Here is a 20,918-nt window from a genome sequence, read left to right as displayed (position 1 = left end):
AGTTAAGGATTGGGATACCTCAGGCCCAGGGGTCAAACTAGCCTTCCAGGCCTCTTGGGACTCTCCCTAGGCCACCTGCCCAGGCACAGCCTTTAAGGGAGGATGGAGGGTGATGTGGCCAGATTGCCAAGACAAAGCAGAGTTCCTGTGTTTCTCACATATATATTAGTTTTTTAACATACCATTTTCAACAGTAATTAAACATACTTTTACATCTTATTCAATTTTATGACTTCCATCAGTCCTGTCTGAAAATGTTCCAATCTAATCTCTTAGGATGCATTTCTTACTTTCCCTATTACATTTCAGACTCATAACCAATATCTCTGTCTTTTTATACTTTGTAACACTTCGTATATTTCTCCTTACAAAACTTCTTGTAGTCCTACTAGCGTAGTTTGTTGGCTACAATTGCTCTTCAACTAGTTCATATATTTCTTCCAATCTTCTGTAAATCTCTGATCCCGCAGGTTTCAAATCCTTCCTGTCATTTTGTCCAATTCTGCATAGTCCATTAATTTCGTCTACCATTCTCAGAGTTCCTGTGTTTCTCAGACTTAGCCATCAAGCCTGCAGGAATAGTTCTACAGAGCAATAGTGTCATTCATGGGTCAGAAGTCAGCTTCACCTGCTGAACAGCAGCCTGAAGGAAAAGGAGGCTGGGGCCAACTAGTTCTTGTCAGTGCCTTCTCCTCCACATCCTTGAAGGCTGATCAGCTGCAGGTGGAGCCACTCCTTCTTCTCCCCCCACCTTCAGGCTGCTGTTCGGCAGGTGAAGCTGACTCCTGGCCCATGACACATACTGATTCCCATGGAACGGTTGTAACTCAGTGGTGGAGCATCTGTTTCGCGTGGTCCTTGGTCTAATCCCTGCCACTTACAGATAGGACTGGGAGAGACTGCTGTCTGAAATTAGATTACACCAAGCTGGGTGTATGAGAGGCTTGTCTCAGAATAAAGCATTTTACTAGGCTTCCATTGGTTTCAACGGATGAGCTGCAGTACCTTTTCTGGACATGACGAGGGTGGCGCTGCAGCACAGGACATTGAAGATTAGTAGCTGCTTTCAACTGCAGCTGCTTTCAACATGTGGCTCCCACTCACCAAACCAGCACAGTGGTACCTTGGATTACAGACGCTTCAGGTTACAGACTCCACTAACCCAGAAATAGTACCTCGGGTTAAGAACTTTGCTTCAGGGTGAGAACAGAAATCGCGTGGCGGCAGCAGGAGGTCCCATTAGCTAAAGTGGTTCCTCAGGTTAAGAACGGACCTCCAGAATGAATTAAGTTCTTAACCCGAGGTACTACTGTAATAGTCTCCAGGTGTAGTTGGACTCCAACTCCCATCAGTCCCAGACAGCATGATCAACATAATCGGCAGTCTCTCCTCCCACCCACAGCCAAGGTTTGGGCCAACTCCAAACCACTTTAGTCAAGCAATGTCCAAGAGGACAATGTGCTGAGCAAGGAAATAGTTTTGGGTAGCAAGAGGCTATAGTACAAATGCCATTTGACTTCCTTCCAATGCCCAACATTACCTTGTTAGCAGCCACTTCAACTGCGGTTCAAGCTGGTCATGTTGTGTAATTATTTTGTTCAAGTGGGCAAGGATGTTAAAAAGTAACTATGCCCGAAGAGGCAGAAGAAAGCATTTGGAAGGAGAGCTCTGCACAAACTGGAATTTGCAGAGTGATCTTCACTGTGGAACACAACGGCATCAGAACCTGTTGAACACCAGCCTACACAATTAGCAATCCTATACAAATCGGGAATTCAGTTCCTCAAGGAGGAATCCTTATGTAGCCCAAACTCATGAACAAGGGATAATGGAGGGGGGGTATAAGATAAATAAGGGGAAGTGTGTTCAGTGGTCACAGAATGCTGGCTGGCTGTTGGAGGAAGAGGAATGGAAAATCTGGGGAGGGGAGAACAGAATAGAATATGGAATAAGATATGGCTGGTTGTCACCCTGAAAAGCAGAACTTCATGCTGCAACATTGTGTTGCGGGTCTCAGTTTTTATAGACTGGCGGAGAGTGCTTGCCACTACCTGGGGTAGTTAAAGAAAACCAAAAAAAATCTGATTTTTAAATGGGTAGTATGAATTGTGAGTTTTGGCCCACCATGCCAAAAAGTGGGTGAAATCACACCGAAGCCATGATTTGGTCTTGATTCAAAAATGGCTCCTGGCATCCAAATTACAGTAATGTGGCTGTTCCTACCTCAGGAACTCTTGGACAAACCTATGCCAAAAAATGGTTGAAGTCATGCCTAAGTGAAGTTTTGGTCTGCCATCTTGATTCAAAATGGCACCCACCTTCCAAATGTCAACAAAGACTACTGCCCCCACCTCAGGAACCCTCATGCCAAGTTTGACGACAATATATCGAGGACCCATAGGGAATGGAGAGATGGACAAAGAGACAGACAATCCTCTTGCCAAAATATATAGCAGATGGGCGTTGCGGCTGGTTGCAAGGTCCGAATCTAACACAGGCAGACAAAAATTTAAAAGGTCAGTGGTAGATGACATGGGCACAGCTAGGCCTCCAAACCTGGAGAAGCAGTTATATAGTGCCTGCAAAGTCTCTCCTGCAGGGAGTGAGGAACTTTTTTGAGCCTGAGGGCCATGTTCACTCATGAACAGTCTTCCAGGGGCCACACAACATTAGCGTGCAGCACCAGAGGTAACAGTGGGTGCAGCAATGGGTGTTCCTCTCATTTCATACAGCAGGCCACACCAAAGCTGCAGATTTCTAAACACCCCCACCTCTCCATCATCCATCGTGCCATGCAAGAGACATTATCCCAGTGCCAGGACACAATCCAGCAGGACAGAAGCACTTGAGGACACTGGCAGAACAACCCCTGCCAGCACTTGGAGCGTGCCCCACCAACACCCAAGATCCCCCAAGCTTTTGGGAGGAGATCGTGGGCACCCTGGACAGCGTCTCCGGTGCCCTACAGCCTCAGTGCTGCCCAGTGCACCCCCACCCCTGCCTTCCTACCCTACTGCTTGTGGAGAAAGGTGAGGTGTGTGGCCTAAGGAGAGTCCCCAAGGCCAGATATGCAAGACACATGGTGTCAGAAGTGCGTGCAGGAGCCAGGCCCTGTGACCAGTAGGGGTTTGCAGGACTGGGGCTTTCCTAAGTTTGTTCTGGAGAGGCAAGGCGCGGCCGCACAGGTGAGACCGCTTGGTAACTCACTGCACCTGGTGGCAAGAGCTGGGAAAGGATACAAGGTCAGCATTTCACTTTGGCTCTTTGCCACAGCAACTTGTTTCCTGCTTTTGGCTTCTTGCTTCCTGATCCTTGGACCTTGGTTTCTTGACTCCTTGCTTCTCGATCCTCAGACCCTCGACTTCGTGACTCCCTGCTTCCTAACCCTCGGACCCCTGGCTTCTGGACTCTCACTCCTGCTCCCACCCCGTCATCTTTCCCCCTGTCCCGACGTTCTCAGCCGGGGCTTCGATCGCCTGTAGACCGGACTGTGACACATGGCCTCTAAACCTTGGGTTCCCCAACTCTATTGGTTATCCAGGTTGCCTGGTTGCTGAGGCAGTCACCTCAAGCAGTGCTAGGGACAGATGAGAGGGGTGGCAGATCAAGAAGAAGAGGGGTGTCCTCATGCACCTTTGCCACTTCTCCTTTGGCTGTGAATGCAGCACTATGAGGAACTTGTTGCTGCCCTCCTGGGCAGGGCTCTGAGGCCAGCGGACCCCCCCCCCCCCGGCCAGGCTGTCTTCAGTCACCTCAAGTCATGGGTTCCCCACGGAGGCCAATACAGGCCAGTGGCAGAGTGCACAGCCCCCAGCCACTGCTCTTCCTGTGTGTCACCCTTGGCCACTGGCTTGGGTGTGCCATTCTCCGCTCAGAGCTCTTGCTGCTTCTCATGAAGCATCCTCATTGAATGACCTACATTGGCTCCCAGTACGTTTCCGAGCACAATTCAAAGTGTTGGTGTTAGCCTTTAAAGCCCTAAATGTCCTCGGTCCTGTATACCTGAAGGAGCATCTCCAACCGCATCGTTCTGCCCGGACGCTGAGGTCCAGCGCCAAGGGCCTTTTGGCAGTTTCCTCACTGCGAGAAGTGAGGTTACAGGGAACCAGGCAGAGGGCCTTTTCAGTAGTGGCGCCCACCCTGTGGAACGCCCTCCCATCAGATGTCAAAGAGATAAACAACTACCTGACATTTAGAAGACATCTGAAGGCAGCTCTGTTCAGGGAAGTTTTTAATGTGTGACATTTTAATGTATTTTTAATCTTTGTTGGAAGCCGCCCAGAGTGGCTGGGGAAACCCAGCCAGATGGACAGGGTACAAATAATAAATTTTTATTATTATATATCCTTAACAAACTATGATTCCCAAGGTGGGTGCACTATTTTCTGATTTGCCTCAGGTGGCAAAGTGTCTTGGGCCGTTCCTGTCTCTGGTGCACTGCAGAAGTTGCAGAACATTAAGGCGAGGCAGACAACTCTAAGCATGATTTTGAGAAAGCTGACATGATTGAATGTAACACAGACCACATTCCATGCGATACTTAGCCCCCCAACACAACTCAGATTTCAGTATCAAAGTCAGATCCAGGAGCCATTGTTGCTGCTCTTAGTGCTGAGTCAGGTGACTCCAGGCCCAAGGTGAACAGGGTGGGCAGTGCTTTCGGGAGCCATGTTGCTCTGCAGCTACTAGACAGCATGGCTTGTGCAGGAATCAGTAGCAATATGGACTGAGGCCACCTGGCGTCTCTTTCCACCAGTGGGCCAGGAGCCAGCACTGGGAAAGCAGCCTTTGGCAGGGTCAGCAGGACAGAGTGACCTTGCTGGGAAAGGAACATGCCCTAAATAGTCTGGTGGCATTGCTGAAACCCGTTGAATAAATAATCGTCGTCACTCTTCTGTCCGAAAGAAGATTGTCACATCAGAGACTACCTTCATGGCAACAATTAGTTTCCCACAGTCGGACCAATCCAAAGCTCATGGGATCCGTATGTGCACATCAGAGTCCCTAAATGCACAAGCAATAACTCTGAATCAAGGCTGGCTCTGTGTGTGGCCAAGTTACTCCTGCACCTTTAAGAATTGTGTAGATAAGGGGATTTTAGCCGCTGTAGCTATTAAAGGCGCAGGAGCCCTGTGCTCTTTTGCTTCCAGCCAGCCGAGTGGGGAGAGGCATCAAGCTGAGAACAGTAGAGAGAGCAGTGTTCATCTAGAATTGGCAGATTAGCCAGAGGTTAAATTCTGCTGCTTTAGCCGCATGTGTCAGTTCCCAACACAGAATCAAACCCTGCCCACCAGCTGGCATCATGCCCCGTTTATTAGAGTGATGGCCTCAGAGGCTCTTCAGATGTTTTGGAACTACAACTCCCATCATTCCTAGCTAACAGGACCGGTGGTCAGGGATGATGGGAATTGCAGTCCCAAAAACATCTGAAGAGCCGAGTTTGGGGATGCCTGGCCTAGGCTATCCTCCTAGTGGTGCATCGATAAATCTGCTAGCACATTTGCAAAGCTAAACAGGGTCTGGTATGGTTTCAAATTGTATGGGAGACTTCTTGTTGAGATTCCCGTATTGCAGGGGGTTCGACGAGATGACCCTGGGGGTTCCTTCCAATTCTACAATTCTATGAGATGGATCTAGAAACAGAATACAAAGTACTTCTATAGTTCTACACAATCCTTCTTCTTTTTTTTTTTTTACATTAGTTCCCACCACCACCCGTACCGACACATGTGGCATTTAATGATGTTTTATGATGCTTCTGCCTGCCCTTGACTTTTACTGTTGTTTGTTCCTTTTATAACCATTGCAGTTTTCATTGTGCTTTGCTTCATTTTGTTGGAAGCAGAAACGCTGCATGAATGGCAGAGCACTAAAAAGGACTCCCGGATGGTTGAGTTCCGGCAAAGGCGACTATAGGGTGTGGCGCTCATCTCGCTTCAGGCTGAGGGATCTGGCATTTGTCCACAGACAGCTTTCCGGGTCATGTGACCAGCATGACTAAACTGCTTCTGGCACAATGGAACACTGTGACGAAAACCAGAGCGCATGGAAACACCGTTTACTTTCCTGCCACAGTGGTACCTATTTATCTACTTGCACTGGCATGCTTTCGAACTGCTAGGTTGGCAGGAGCTGAGACTGCTAGGTTGGCAGGAGCTCACCCCATCAAGAGGATTCGAACCGCCAACCTTCTGATCGGCAAGCCCAAGAGGCTCAGTGCTTTAGACCACAGTGCCAGCTGCTAGCAGTACCCTATGCTGTGATTGCTGGGATGGCACAAGGCAATGGTCATAGCAGCTCCGTGTTGGCCATGACCTCACTGCCGCCTTGCCTCATCCCCATTCTGGGGAATTCAGTGCCACTGCCAGTCCACCCTTCTCATGCCATGGCAGGTTGATATAGACCACATTGAAGCCTATGAGGAAAGGCTGAATGGGTGTCAATATTTTAAATCAGGGGTGGCTAACCTTTTTATGCCCAGGGAGGTTCACTTTGCAGAACTGGGGGGGGGGGAGTGAGTGGGATTTTGCAGCCCCGTGTATATTAATTAAAACGATTGAACTTAAATTATAATTAATGGTTACTATTAATTCAACTAAATTTTGGAGAGGTCTTGGGAGACCTTAATATAGCTATGTGTTGTGGGGAGAGGAGAAGGCCCATGGGTCAGGGTTTTACCATACCTGCTTTAAATGATGCCTCCTTAAGTATTTCAGTCAAAACTCTCTTAAAGAGACTCAGGAGGACAGAAGGGAGATGCAAATAGGGACATGTGCACAGAAAAGCAACTCTTTTTGGGACCTCAAATTCAGCACCGTTTTTTTTGGGGGGGGGGTGAGATTGTCGCAACTGGCTCCCCATCCCTTTAACACAATGCATTCCCTAATAAACCCGGGGCTGATGGGAACATGTGGAGGGCACCAGCTTGGCAAAGGCTGTTCTTATGAATGTAGCCCCAACCCCTGTCAACTCGAATGTCTGAAAAACGCCTATCTGCAGGCCTTTAATCCACTGCTGTGGTGCAAAGGCTATGGCAGAAGAAACACTGAATCACAGAATTGTAGAGTTGGAAGGGACCCCAATGGTCATCTAGTCCAACCCCCTGCGATGCAGGACTCCACCTTTGGGTGGGTGGGCTCAAACCACCAACTTTCTGGTTAACAGCCAGATGCACTGACCCATCAATAGGTGAGAGTCAGGGAGTGGGGCTTGGGGGCTCACCTACCTCCTTGCAAACATCACTTGAGAACTGCTTGCAGCACCTTCAGAAAACAAAGCCGACAAGTTGATTGTGGCATGCTCTTTCACAGATCAGGGGCACGAAGTGCTGTCCTCAGTTGACCAGAATATGTCTATATTTACACACGGGTAAGGGGTGAAGGAATGTTGATAGTGGGGTCAAGAATCAACAACATGCAAAGGGAGAGAGCCAGCATGCTGCGAGTTCCAATCCCCACCCAGCCATGACCCTCGTTCAGGCCACAGGAACACAGGAAGCCGCGTCAGATCAAGGGTCCATCTAGCTCAACACTGTCTACACTGACTGGCAGCAGCTCTCCAAGTTTCAGACTGGGGGTGTCTCTCAGCTCCACCGGGCAGAAGGTCCACCTGACCTTCTGTGTGCAAACCAGACGTTCTGCCATTGAAGTGCAGCCCTTCCCTGTTTGCTGAGTATAATTGGTTGGTCTGTGCTATGAATTCCACCCAAAGAGTGACAGTCCAGAAACGCCCTCCGACTGCCATGCTGCGTACTCACCTACCTGGGAGTAAGCCACATTTGATTCAGAGGGGCTGGCTTCTGAGTAGATATATCTAAGACGGGTGCTGTTAGCAGGACAGTCCCTCTCCCACTCTCAAACACACACACACGCAGTGCACCCTACTTCACAGGGTTGTTGTGAAAATAAAATTGGACGGAGAACAGTGTATACTGCAGCTCCTCATACAAAAGTGCTAGAGATTAGCCTATCATACAAGAGGCACCTGCTGAAATTCCCTCTTCTTACCCCAATTAAGGTGGAGCAGCCTCATCCACTTTTGCATTTGGCCTGCCTAGCAGGAAAGATGGCATAAACTTACAATACAACGACAATTATAGCAATAGTAATTAAAGAGGAAGCACAGATCCCAACGCTGCAGTGGCCACTTCTATTTTATCCTATCAGTCTGGGCACAACCCTTGCCCCTTCTAAACCCACAGCAAAGTCTGCCAGGGACCGTGTCTGTGTGGGGGCTGGGATGGCCGAGAGGCTACACCAGTTGAATCCCAGCCTGTCTTGTCGAGACGCTACACCAGTTGAATCCCAGCCTGTCTTGCAGCAGCACCACCAAAAGCGGCTCCACTCGGCAGGCGTTCCTAAAGGCTTCGAAAGCATTCGGTAGCTCGTTCGGGCTGCTCCAATCTCCCGGCTTGTCGCTTACAAGGGGTGGGGGCGCGGGGTATGACGGACAGCCCATCACTTGCTCTTTCCCACCCATGTGATCAGAAGCAAGAGCTATTTAAGGGAGGCCGGCGGCCGCGCCTGGAAAATATATATATATAAAAATATAAAGAGCGCCAAGCCAGCAAGCGCGCTGCGTGAAAGCCTCTCTCCTCGCTGCACAAACATTCCCGGCAAGGCTCGCTATGGCTGAGGCTTTCGCAGGCGTCTGGAACCTGGTCGACAGCTGCAATTTCGATGATTACATGAAAGCTATCGGTAAGAGCAGGGATACTATTTTTCCTCCCGTTTTGGGGGAGTGGGGTAGGGGAGAGACTGCCTAGGAGGAGACCGCACAACCTTGTAGGCTGCTGGCACTGCAGCCCCGAGAAGGCCAGCGAGGTTTTTCCTTCCACCATCAATCACTCACCCGCCCGGGAGGCTGAAATGTTATCGATGCATCTTGGAATGCGCTCGGCTTGGGCAGCTCGCTCGGTGCGGTAACGCGTTTGGTAACGCCGGGCGCCGGCGAGCTGGGGCGTTTTCTCCTCCGCGGCCATCTGGAAATCCCTTGGATAAGTTGAGCCGCCAGCCACGTGGGCGGAGGGCCGGCATTTCATTCAAACCTTCCCGTTTGTAGTACTGAAGGAGCTCCGCGGCGGATTAGGCTGCCGGGAGAATCCTTCCCTCTTAATCCCTTCTGGGTGTAAATGCGTTTAATTCGGATCCTTGCCGTGGCTGCAAGTGGTGCGTAGGGTAGCTCGGGTACATCGCATTCTGCTGCCCCCAGCCCCGGAGGTGCAGAAAGCAGAACCCCCGCGTCACAGCATAATCCCAGGTCTACCGGGGGGAGCCCTATTGAATTCCATGGGGCTTACGCCCAGGTAACGGTAGCTAGCGGTGGTTAGGGATTGCAGCCATCCATTTGTTATAGCAAAACGCAGCCTTGGGGCGCCTTAAGAGCGAACGCGCGTACTAGGTGGCGTGGGCTTTTCTGGATTTGCAGGAGAGGAAAATGCCACGTGTGGAAAGGGTTGGGGACGCGTGTCTGCCGCTGCAGCGAGCAAAACTGCACGCTTCTCGGCGCGTTTCAATAAGCCAAGAAAACAGATCTAGCTGCCCAGTCGTGAATCTCGAGTATGATGCGTTATCTCTCGTGCATGGTGCTTAGCCTAGAACTAAGCTTAATGGCGCTTGCTTCCGAGTAGACGCAGAAAAGGTCTCGCGGTTAAGAGGCGCCCGGAGGCACCGGGCGAGGTCAGAGCGGTGAACCAAGTTTGGGGAAGAGGGCGGGGAAAGCCAGCCCGGGGCAGCTGCGCTTTCGGCGCATCTTCCATTTGCGCTAGGCCATGCCGCCTCCGCCCAGGGCGCTCCTCTCTCCGTCTGCGGGGCGATTGGTTTACGCTGGTTGGAATGGGGCCAAACCCCGCCCGCTTGGCTCCTGCAGCGCCTTGGCAGATCTGCCCGCCCGAGATTTATTCCTCCTCTTATTCTTAGGCCACAAGATGGAAAGGGTGGCATTTAAACCTATCTTAGCCTGTCCTATGCAAAGCAAATTACTCGGTGACTTACTCGGAAGTAAGTCCCATCATAAGTAAGATTTGCTCAGAAGTAAATGCAGGCAGAATCACTGCATAAATGATGGAGAGTTGAGCAGGAGACTTATTTTCTTTTGTTTCTCTAATTTCATGTTCATTACGATTTGATTACATTTATATGGCAACTTTCCTCCCAGGAGCTCGAGCTGTCCTAAACGGTTCCTTTTCCTTCCCATTTTATCCTCACAACAACCCTGTGAAGTAGGCTGTGCTGTGAGTGACTGGCCCTAGGTCACCCAGTGAATTTATGTCCGAGTGGGGATTCGAACCCTGGTCTCCCAGGTCTTAGCCCGATATTCTAGCCACTACACCACACTGGCTCTCTTAATACGTTCAGCCTTTTATTCTCTCGCTTTTATATGTGAGCCTTGAACAACCCTATACACCCCCTCATTGTATTTATCTGGTAATCCACTGCCCTACACTTTATGGGGAAGGGCATGCCTCATTTCTGCTAGCCGCTACCATTGTCATTAGTTAGGGGTCAGAGTAGTTAGACTTCTCCAGGGCTCTGTAATGCATATGTATCTAAGTGCATGAACATTTGCACTAAAGCCCCATGCAGTGTTCAGCCTGCCATTTTGCACAAAGCTTGAGGTATACTTGGAGCTGCTTATCAGGACTGAAGGACTCTTCCTACTCCCCCTTCCGATTTCTCCCTCTGTCTGCAAACTTGGGTCGTGAGTGCAGCTGGACTGGTACCAAAAAACCCCCAAAACAAAACCCACTTAAGACACAAGCAGGAGGTATCAGCATATGTGGAGAGAATCCTGAAGGGGAACCCCTCCCCCCCAAGGCTCCATGAGTACTGAGCATGCTCAGTAGCCATGGAATGTAAGGAAAAATCAGAGTGAAAAAATTCAAAGAGTTTGGGGGTATTGTATATAATACATCCAATTGGCAATAATGAAGGGGAGAGTTAGAGGGTACTCAATGCAGAATGTGAATAAAGAATGGATAGTATTTAAAGAATATTTGAAAATCTATTATAATAGCAAAACCTCCTAGCAGACCTTAAGTGATTCTTTTAATGTATAGACAACAAACTAAAGAATATTTCTCAGAAGGAAATTAAGGAAACAAAGTATAATAAGATACTGTGTAAAAAAAATATGAGACTTAGTTTTTTGAGAACAATCGGAAGTTTAATATCTTTCTTACTTTCATTTATTTTCTTTTTCTTATTTTTGTGTAGTGTTAGTGCATAAATTGTAAAATGGCAAATTGTTGTGTAAATATGTGTTGAATGTTTAATAAAGTTTTTTTTTTAAAGGAAATGTAGGATGACAGCTCAAAAAGAAAGAAGGGAAAATGCAAGGAGAGTGGAATTATCTGCTTAGAGAGAATATTGGGTGGCTGGAAGCTTGGGACAAGAGCACTTCTATTAGGAGGGGGAATATGCTGCAACACTTTGTTGCAGGACCCACTTCTATTACTCCTTTAAACTCCAAAAACAAACATCTTTCAGATTGATGGGCTATGAGGCTATGGCAGGGTTAAAGAATACAGCAGGTGAAATAGACTCTTCCACAGAGTTATGGCATGAAGAGGCTCAGGTGGTGTTCTGTGGTTTGATGACTAGGGTCTTATGTGCCTTTTTTCAGCTGGAAAATGTTGGAGGCTGTGATGCTCTGTGGAACTTCTTGTGTGCTTGTTGGAACTGGGAAAAGTTGCTGGGAGATTGTCTGAGAGTGGCAAATCAGTACAGAACAGGCGGGGCCTAATTTCAGGTGGCATGATAAATATGCTGATTAAAAATTTAAAATATCAAAAATTTGGAAAAAATTGCAGATGAGGGCAAAGTACCTTTTGGCCCTGTACACTCTTTGGCCAGGAAACTGGAAGATGAGATCAGGTTCACATGATGCCATACATTTAAAATACTATGCTACCACTTTAAACAGTTGTGGCTTCCCTCAAAGAATCCTGGGAGCTGTAGTTTAAGGGTGCTGAGAGTTGTTAGGTAAAGGTAAAGGGACCCCTGACCATTAGGTCCAGTCGTGGCAGACTCTGGGGTTGCAGCGCTCATCTCGCTTTACTGGCCAAGGGAGCCGGCGTACAGCTTCCAGGTCATGTGGCCAGCATGACTAAGCCGCTTCTTGCAAATCAGAACAGCGCACGGAAATGCTGTTTACCTTCCTGCCAGAGCGGTTCCTATTTATCTACTTGCACTTTAACGTGCTTTCGAACTGCTAGGTTGGCAGGAGCAGGGACCAAGCAACGGGAGCTCACCCTGTTGCAGGGATTTGAACCGCCAACCTTCTGATCGGCAAGCCCTAGGCTCTGTGGTTTAACCCACAGTGCCACCCGTGTCCCTGAGAGTTGTTAGGCAACTACTATTCCCCTCACAGAGCCATATTTTTCAGAGTTGTCTGGGAAGAGGGATTAATTGTTAAACCACTCGGAGAATTGTAGCTCTGGGAGGAGAATGGAGCAACTCTCAGAACCCTTAACAAAAATCCCAGGATTCTCTGAGGGAAGCCATGAGTGTTACAAGTCCTATAACAGTGTTTTAGATGTATGGTGTGAATGTGGGCAAGTTTCTAACTTAATGAGAAATTGGGCAGAATCCTGCCTGCATGCTTTCTGTTGTATCTCTCAATAAGTAAAGGAGTTAGAGACTTGCTTATCTTTTGTGTGTGAGGGGGGGGGGTGGAATATTCCAGGGAAGGTCAGTTCCCATGGTGCTTATCTTCCTTCTTGGAATACTAGCATACCTTATTGCACTCTGGGCGAGATTATTTTCCTCCTCCAAGGACACTCGAAGGCCCCAGTAGACATTGTGACATGTTTGGAGGAACTAAGGGCATTTATTTAACTGGCAATAGCAATCCAGGATCTCAGCAAATGCTTTCAATATTGTCTGCTAACTGGAATCCTTTTTACGGTAACTGGAGACCCCAGCAGTTGGGGTTTTCTACAAGAAAAGCAGCATGTTCTCCATCCCTGAGCTTCTGACCCTTCTGTTAATCATAGGAACCTACAACATAATCTTGTAACAGGTCACACCATTGGCCTATCTTGCTCAGTATTCTCTATATTTAGGGGTGGCGAAACCCAGGACCAGGGGCCGAATCCTTCTGTACAAAGATAAAATCTGTATTTGTTGCTTTGCCCGCTTTTGCCTCTGGCCCCACCCACCATGTTGTGCTGTCCTTGGAAGACTGCCCAGAAGAGGATGTTGAATTGTAAAATTGGAAGGGACCACATTGGAAGGGCTCATTTAGTCCAGCCCCCTGCAATGCAGGAATCTTTTGCCCTACATGGGTCTTGAACCCACAACTCTGAGATTAAGTCTCATGCTCTGCAGACTGAGCTTGAGCTGGAAGGTTTCCCAGCCCTTGCTCCTCATTGACTAGATATCAGACACGTTGGGCATGCTTGGCTGTACCTGAAGATGATGGGGACATCAAACCTAGTACTGTGCATACAAATCAGGTGCTCTATCACTGAGCTTACGATCATTTTCCCAATCACAGAGGATGTGGAAGAGATCTCAGTTTTAAAAGCAAAACTGACCCAGGGAGCAGAAAGGGAAAAACTCACCCGCTCTGAGATTTTCTGACAGTTCTCACCTTTGGGAGATGTGGAGGTGAGGTCCACCCCATCTTCAAAGTAACCCTCTTAAAATTGTATCTATTAGGCCACATTTTCTTCAAGGGGCTCCCCATTTTAGCCTCCCAGCACCCCTGCGAGGTGTGCAAGTCTTGGTGAATGCCACTGGTCCAAGGTCATGCAGTGAGCCTCAAGGCAGAACAGAGATTTGACCCTGGGTCTGCTCCAGTCCTAGTCTGACACGCTATATACTACACAACACACTAGTTACAGATCTGGGAGGGTGGAATGTAAGGATTGCTGGTCATAGGGTTCAATGCGTATGGGCTCTCTGGTGGGAACACAATGAAGCCGTTCCTTTCCATTGCAGTTGCCAGCAAGGGTACAAATCCAATCAGATTAGCAGCTAAATGAGGAGAGGTCCACCCCCAAAGGAATGCAAATGGTAAGAGTCTTGCCACACTGCTAAATCCTGCCTGGAGAGCTCTCCTTTGCAGCTTATCATATACAAACATGTGGGTCTCTTAGGAGTCCACTCCACTGCATGGCTGAATGCCAGAAAGAACACTCCCTACAAGGACTGGTGATGGAGGCCTGATTTCTCTATCTCAGTAAGTCAAGAAGGACTCGCTTGCTCCACCTTCAGTGCAACTGATTTAATTTTGATGAATAAGCCTTTGTTCTTTTTGGTGGTGTGGCTGGGTGTTGGGTTATTGTGTTCTGTTGTGTGTGTGTTTAACCTAGCAGTTTTGCAAGCAGCTCTCTCGAGAAGGTATGGGGGAACCTTGGGCCCTCCAGATGTTGCATCAACCCTAGTGAGCATAGCTAATGGCCCACAATGATGGGAGTTGTGGTTCAGCAACATCTGGAAGGTCAAAGATTCCCACACCTCCACCTTCTTTTTAATCCTTCATTAGCTTTCTTCTGTTTTAACAAATCTGCTTTTCATACCAGCATCCCATCAATGCTGTGATGATTATGGCACACTGACTTCCAAGCTTCTAGGCTGCTAATTCCCACCCCCTTTTCCTGCAGGCGTGGGCTTTGCCACGAGGCAGATGGCCAACCTGACCAAACCCACCACCATTATAGAGGTTGACGGCAACAAGATCACCCTCAAGACCCAGAGCACTTTCAAGAGCACGGAGATCAAATTCACAATAGGAGAAGAATTTGATGAGACGACCGCAGATGACAGACATGTCAAGGTAGAGTTCTGGCTGTCAAGATTGTGATTGCAACCCTTGCTAGGTCCCATCAGGAGCTACAAAAGGGTTAGACAAGAATACAGAAGATGTTTTATAGCCGATCAGACTGATTTGTCTATTTAGCCCATGACTGTCTAGTTTGGCTGGCCATGTTGTCAGCTGCTAGCAGTCCAGGCTGGTTTATTTAGGGCAAATGGGGCACTACCACACCACCCTGGGTCTGGCCTCAGCCAGCCCTCACCTGCTTGCCTTCTTACTTGCATCTAGTTCAAAGGGGTAGCACTGTTTGCTTTCTTCCTGCTCCTTAGTCCCTTAGTCCTTAGTTGCCCTTGTATAGCTCAGCAGGAAGGATTGTGCCGATGAGTACTTTTACTATGTAAATAACTTTGTCTCTCTTTTTTATTTTGATTTCTTTGTTTCTTATCTTTGTTACTTCTTTATTTCTTTATAAATTTTCTATTTTATATAATTTTCTCTCTTTTTACCTGTTAAGAGATAGTACATAATGTTTGTATAGACATGCAAATCTTTTAATCAATAAAGAATTAATAGTTTTTAAAAAAAAAAAAAAAAAAAAACCTCAGCAGGTTATGGGGCGAAACCAGGGCTTTTTCAGCTGTTGCCCCTGATCTGGTGGAACGCTCTGCCACAAGAGACTAGGGCCCTGCAGGACTTGGCATCTTTCTGCAGGGCCTGCAAGACAGAGCTGTTCCACCGGGCCTTTGGCTAGGGCACAGCCTGACTCCCTCTTTTGGCAATCTTCACAGAACTCTAGCCCAATGGTTGCCATCAATTTGATTTGAATTAATTTTATAATGAAATGATTTTAGAATATTGTATTATTTTACTGTTGTTAGCTGCCCTGAGACCGGCTTCGGCTGGGGAGGGCGGGATATAAATAAATTGTTGTTATTATTATTTATTATTAATTGATTCTGCTTGTCATTGACTCTGCCTTCCACCCTACCATTCCAAATGGACACCAGCCACCACTGCCTGCTGCCTGATCCTTGTATCTCAAGATGCCGGGACGGAACCAAATCAGTGGAGATTAAGTCTCACACTGGCCATGATGCCTATGTCCTGCCACTTGGTTGGGAATCACCAGTGGGGAGAATTTCTGTTGTGCTGCTGTCCTGCTTGCAGGCTTCCTGTGAGAACCGGGTTGCCCACTCTGAGAACAGGATGCTGGGCAAGCTGGACCTTTGGCCTGATCCCGTAGGGCTTTCCTTCTGTTCTTGGGAAGAAATGCCGAGGTGCTGCAGAAACATAAAGTGATGAGGAGGGCCTGGGAGAGAGAATGCAGATGGTCAGGAAACAGGAACATTTGGCCCTCTGCTTGTTGCTGAACTACAGCTTCTGTCAGCCCAGAATGACCAAAAGCCAGGAATAATGGAAGTTGTAGTTCAGCAACCTCTGCAGGACCAAAGGTTCCCTACGCTTGGAGTAGGTGCTCAATTCTACAGGACAGCCTCTCCTGGTATGCCCTGCAGAGGACCTTAAGGTCCACAAATGACAACATTCTGGAGGTCCCAGGTCACAAGGTGGTTAGGTTGGTCTCAACTAGGGCCAGGGCCCTGCAGGACTTGACATCTTTCTGCAGGGCCTGCAAGACAGAGCTGTTCCACCTGGCCTTTGGTTTCGACTCAGTCTGACCCTTATGTTTCCCTCCCCTGATGGTTTTGATCTATGGGCTACTTTTAAAACGAGGCTGCATTTTAAATTGCATTTTAACCTGTATTTTAAATTGGTGGGTTTTTTCTATTTTGTTTTTACTGTAATTTTACTGGTGTTAGCCTCCCTGAGCCTGGCTCTGGCTGGGGAGGGTGGGGTATAAATAAAATTTATTATTATTAATTGTCATTAATCAGGCTGGTCTGTTTCACTATGAAGACTCTGCTTTATGGTCCATACAGAAAGGGCTTTGTTTGGGAGTAGCCCGGGGTACCTGACCCCTTGGTCATTTGTGCTACCACCCCTCAAGCTCTCCTACTCCTTCTCCCCCTTATTTTCAACCTTTGCTTGCAAAGCTGCTGGGCTTGCTGCAAAGTGCAAAACTGGCAAGATCCCATTCACCCAGTCTCTTAACTTGCCTAGAAGTCTTCTCTACATTCATTCAAATTTGTGACATGGGCTTGTGACCAGAGTCCTTTAGGTACCTAGTCACACCCCTGTCATTGCATCTGACCAGACCAGAGCTTACCTGTTTTTCTATAAGTGTTGGGTTTTTCTGTAGGTGTTAGCAGTGCTTTTTTTAGGGGATACTCAAGAGTACACAGTGCCGGCACCTCTTTTTGTTGTTGTAAAAAGTGTGGCACTTACTGAAACAACTTCAGTAAAAAAAGTACAGTGGTACCTTGCATTAAGTACTTAATTCCTTCCAGAGGTCCATACTTAACCTGAAACTGTTCTTAACCTGAAGCACCACTTTAGCTAATAGGGCCTCCTGCTGCTGCCAGGCCACCGGAGCACAATTTCTGTTCTCATCCTGAAGCAAAGTTCTTAACCCAAGGTACTATTTCTGGGTTAGCATAGTCTGTAACCTGAAGCGCATGTAACCTGAAGCATATGTAACCCGAGGTACCACTGTACTTACTGAGTGTTAGGTTATTCTGGTCTCGGAGCAGAGTTAGATTTGATATCGATTTGGAACAAGTGGAACCTGTAACAAAAGCAGGGCAGGTGCATGCTTACTCTAGAGCAGGCCATGCTGAAATCAGCAAGTCTTATTTTTGAGCAAACCAGCAGAGGTTTGCACTGATTAACAACCTTAAGTTTGTATACTGGATTCCTATTCATTGAAGTGGTTTTCTCTTACCTGTTATCAGATCCTGAACAAACCATTTCCGTTGCTGTGACGTTGATATTTATTGTCTGTCAAAAGAAGCTGTGCTACTGGTTTCTACCCTCAAATGACACAGCCTGCAGCTCTGAAGCACTGCCGGGGGTGGGTGGGGTTTAAAATAAAAAAGTAGCTTAGAGCGCATTAAAACAATTCTTCTTTTCAATAATCTCATAGCCATGACTCACTGCAGGATCTCTGTTACTGGTGAGAGCAGCTTGTGATGATGCCACAACATATTTTAAAAACTAGAGTTGTGAGCTGAAACTGATTTTAATTGAGGGGTTGAGTGTGAAAGATCCATTTTTGCCCTGGTATGTTAATGTGATGGGGAAAGAAGGGTTTTTTGTTCCAAGTGGTGAAAGTAAATTCTTCCAGTGCTTTTCCTTATTCTCAAAAAGGTGCTTGTATTGCTGGTGTGCACTTTCAGTTACCCTTGCTTAAAGGAAAAAGCCAAATGACTTAATTGACTAAAAATATTGTTTTAAGTGGTGTACAGACACTTGTCAAGCAAAACGTAATGGGCGGGAGGCAATGGAAATATCTCATTTGCATTCCATAGGAAGCAAGCATGTGTGAATTACTGGCAAGCTGCATGTTTGACCTTCGAAGCAAATGATTTTGGCTGGCAGGCAGCCAGAGGACAAGATGTTAAAACAACACGTATGGCCTGCGAGAGGTTCTGTTTTAGAGCTTCACAGGAGTTTCAGGGCACTCTGCACAGATGACCTGAGCCTGAAGGTTAACAATAGGATAGGCTTACAGCAGCTGGCAGCCTCATTGGCTCCCACGTGGGGCACATATAAGGGTGGGGGATATGACTCAGTTCACATTTAAAGGGGAACTTGTCTAACCTAAACCTTCTGAAACAATATGAGAACTGAAAGGCCCAGTCATTCTTCAAAATCCACACTTATCTGAAGGACCATATCCACCCCCATCATTCTGCCCGGACACTAAGGTCCAGCGCCGAGGGCCTTCTGGCAGTTCCCTAGTTGCGAGAAGCCAAGTTACAGGGAACGAGGCAGAGGGCCTTCTCGGTAGTGGCACCCGCCCTGTGGAACGCCCTCCCACCAGATGTCAAAGAGAAAAACAACTACCAGACTTTAAGAAGACACCTGAAGGCAGCCCTCTTTAGGGAAGCTTTTAATGTTTAACAGACTCTTGTATTTTAATATTTTATTGAAAGCCACCCAGAGTGGCTGGGGAAACCCTGCCAGATGGGCAGGGTATAAATATTATTACTATTATTTTTTATTTTTTTATTTTATTTTATTTTATTTTGCATTGTGGTTCTTTGGCCAAATAATAGATACAAATATGTGGAGCATTGTTAGGAGACTCCTGTTCTTCCTCAGAGCTACACTTCCCAAGATTTCCTGAGGGAAATGATTAAACCATTCTAGAAATTGCAGCTCTGGGACAGGAATAGGGGCTTCCTAAAAACTCTCAGCATCCTTAACAAAGCTCCCAGAATTTTTTGGAGGAAGCCGTGGCTGTTTAAAGTGGGATGATACTGCCTTAAACCCATAGTGCAGATGGGGCCTTGCTTACAACCCACCCAAGGGATGAAACTGTCTGTCTGCCTTCCTCTTCTGTAGTCTCTCTGTGTTGCGCTTGTGGAACTCAGAATTCTTTTCTGTTACGAACCACAATTCTGCGGCTCCCTAACGAGTTTGATTTGATTTCTTTCTTTCAGTCCCTTGTGACACTAGATGGAGGGAAGCTCCTTCACGTGCAGAAATGGGATGGGAAGGAGACCTCGCTAGTCCGAGAACTGAAGGACGGAAAGTTGATTTTGGTAAGACAAAGTATGCTGCTCTTTACCTGTGGCCTACATGGGCAAGTTAAAAATTTGAAGAGAAAACTGCAAGGGAAGGAAATCACTCCTGGAAACTATTTAACCTGCCTCCAACTCCACCCCACCCCTGGTCACATGAAAGTGTGCCTGGAAAAAAACAAGCAAGTAACTCTTTACTTTAGCTGCCTCTGCAATTTAATAGTTGGTTAGCTATATCAATTAAAAACATTTTGATCAACTGCAAGAGGTGCCCACTTAATCAGCCTGCAGGGTGGTTGTTCTTTTTCAAATTTCTGCTTTAGACAAGTACATACAATCCTTGTCTGTGGATGCTCTGCCCCACCCTGGAAACACTCATGCCAAGTTTGGCAATAATATCTCAAGAGCCAAACCTATGCAAAAAAATGTCAAACTAAAGTCCCATCCTGGTCCGCCATCTTGATTCAAGATGGTGTCACCAATATGGTAACAAAGTCTTCTGCACCCAGCTTGGAAACCCTTGTGCCATGTTTGGCAACGATATTTCAAGAGGCAGGCAAGCCTATGGAGAATAGACAGTCAAACCTCTTTCCAAAATATACATTAGATATTAGCCCACCCTTATGGTTTTGTAAGTAATGCCCCAAGACTAAGTCATTATACAGTCTATAACAGGCCTTCTGGGCGGGTCACAGGGTTTCTGGGGTAAGACTTGCTTACCTTTTCTTCTCTTTCAGACTCTGACGATGGGCACCGTGGTCTGTACCCGTACCTATCAAAAAGCGGAATAAGAGCCTGTACCTGTTCTCTTGCCAAGTCATCCAATGCCAAACATGTTGCCAAATTGCCTTTGTGATTCCCTTCCTCCCCACAAGTGTTTTTTGTATAGTTGTTTAACCTTTTTGAATCTGTTCGGTATGCAACTTGAAGTCTCTCACCCTGATCTTTGGGGTTTTCTTTCCTTTCATTGCTTTTTTTTTTTTAAATACTGAAGAAGTGGGCGAGGCAGAAACAAGCTATGTGGAAGTAATAAACTGAAATAGTTGTGTAATGGTGTCTGGCTGAGTCTCTGTCTGCTTGCCCTTGATGACATAACTGGGATTATGACTAATAAATCATTCCATTTGTGTGTGGGGGGGGGAGCTTTTCAGCCCAGGAGTGACATTCCTTCACAAGCAACCTTTAGGGAGCCATGTGGTAGTGATGAGCTGGGCCAGAGGCACAGACTCCTAATAGTAGAGTGCTTTCCAGCAGCAACATTTCTACACACACAACTCACACAATGCAAACAAAGAGACATTGTTATAGTTGAACACTGCAGGAAGGGTAGAGCCAGGTCTGGTGAGGGGTGTGGCTTATGGAGAATCCCAAGGGCTATACAGAGACAGCGGTACCTCAGGTTAAGAACTTAATTCGTTCCAGAGGTCCGTTCTTAATCTGAAGCACCACTTTAGCTGATGGGGCCTCCCGCTGCCACCGCACCGCCAGAGCACAATTTCTGTTCTCATCCTGAAG

The 20,918-nt window shown here is 47.3% G+C and overlaps 1 protein-coding gene and 2 long non-coding RNA genes across 3 annotated transcripts in view; 2 read left to right on the top strand and 1 right to left on the bottom strand.

The window, feature by feature from the left end:
* The window catches only part of LOC310850008, a 136,685-nt gene that overhangs the window by 115,069 nt on the left and 698 nt on the right, over positions 1-20,918 (top strand). The gene's annotated exons all lie outside the window — the stretch shown is intronic.
* Positions 8,486-20,454, top strand: FABP3 (fatty acid binding protein 3). Its single transcript, XM_083751007.1, has 4 exons — positions 8,486-8,699; positions 14,609-14,781; positions 19,323-19,424; positions 20,141-20,454. Exons 1-4 carry the CDS (start codon positions 8,627-8,629, stop codon positions 20,192-20,194), a joined length of 402 nt encoding a protein of 133 aa, XP_083607133.1. The 5' UTR covers positions 8,486-8,626; the 3' UTR covers positions 20,195-20,454.
* The window catches only part of LOC310850012, an 88,189-nt gene continuing 87,412 nt past the window's right edge, over positions 20,142-20,918 (bottom strand). Inside the window, exon 2 of the long non-coding RNA XR_014567198.1 lies at positions 20,142-20,777. This is a non-coding gene — a long non-coding RNA (uncharacterized lncRNA). The remainder of the gene's footprint in view (positions 20,778-20,918) is intronic.

This window comes from Podarcis gaigeae, assembly GCF_964106915.1.
Source record: "Podarcis gaigeae genome assembly, chromosome: 8".
In the NCBI taxonomy this organism is placed as follows: domain Eukaryota; kingdom Metazoa; phylum Chordata; class Lepidosauria; order Squamata; family Lacertidae; genus Podarcis; species Podarcis gaigeae.
The sequence above is the reverse complement of the archived record's forward strand: the minus strand, read 5'-3'. Positions and strand labels throughout refer to the sequence as shown.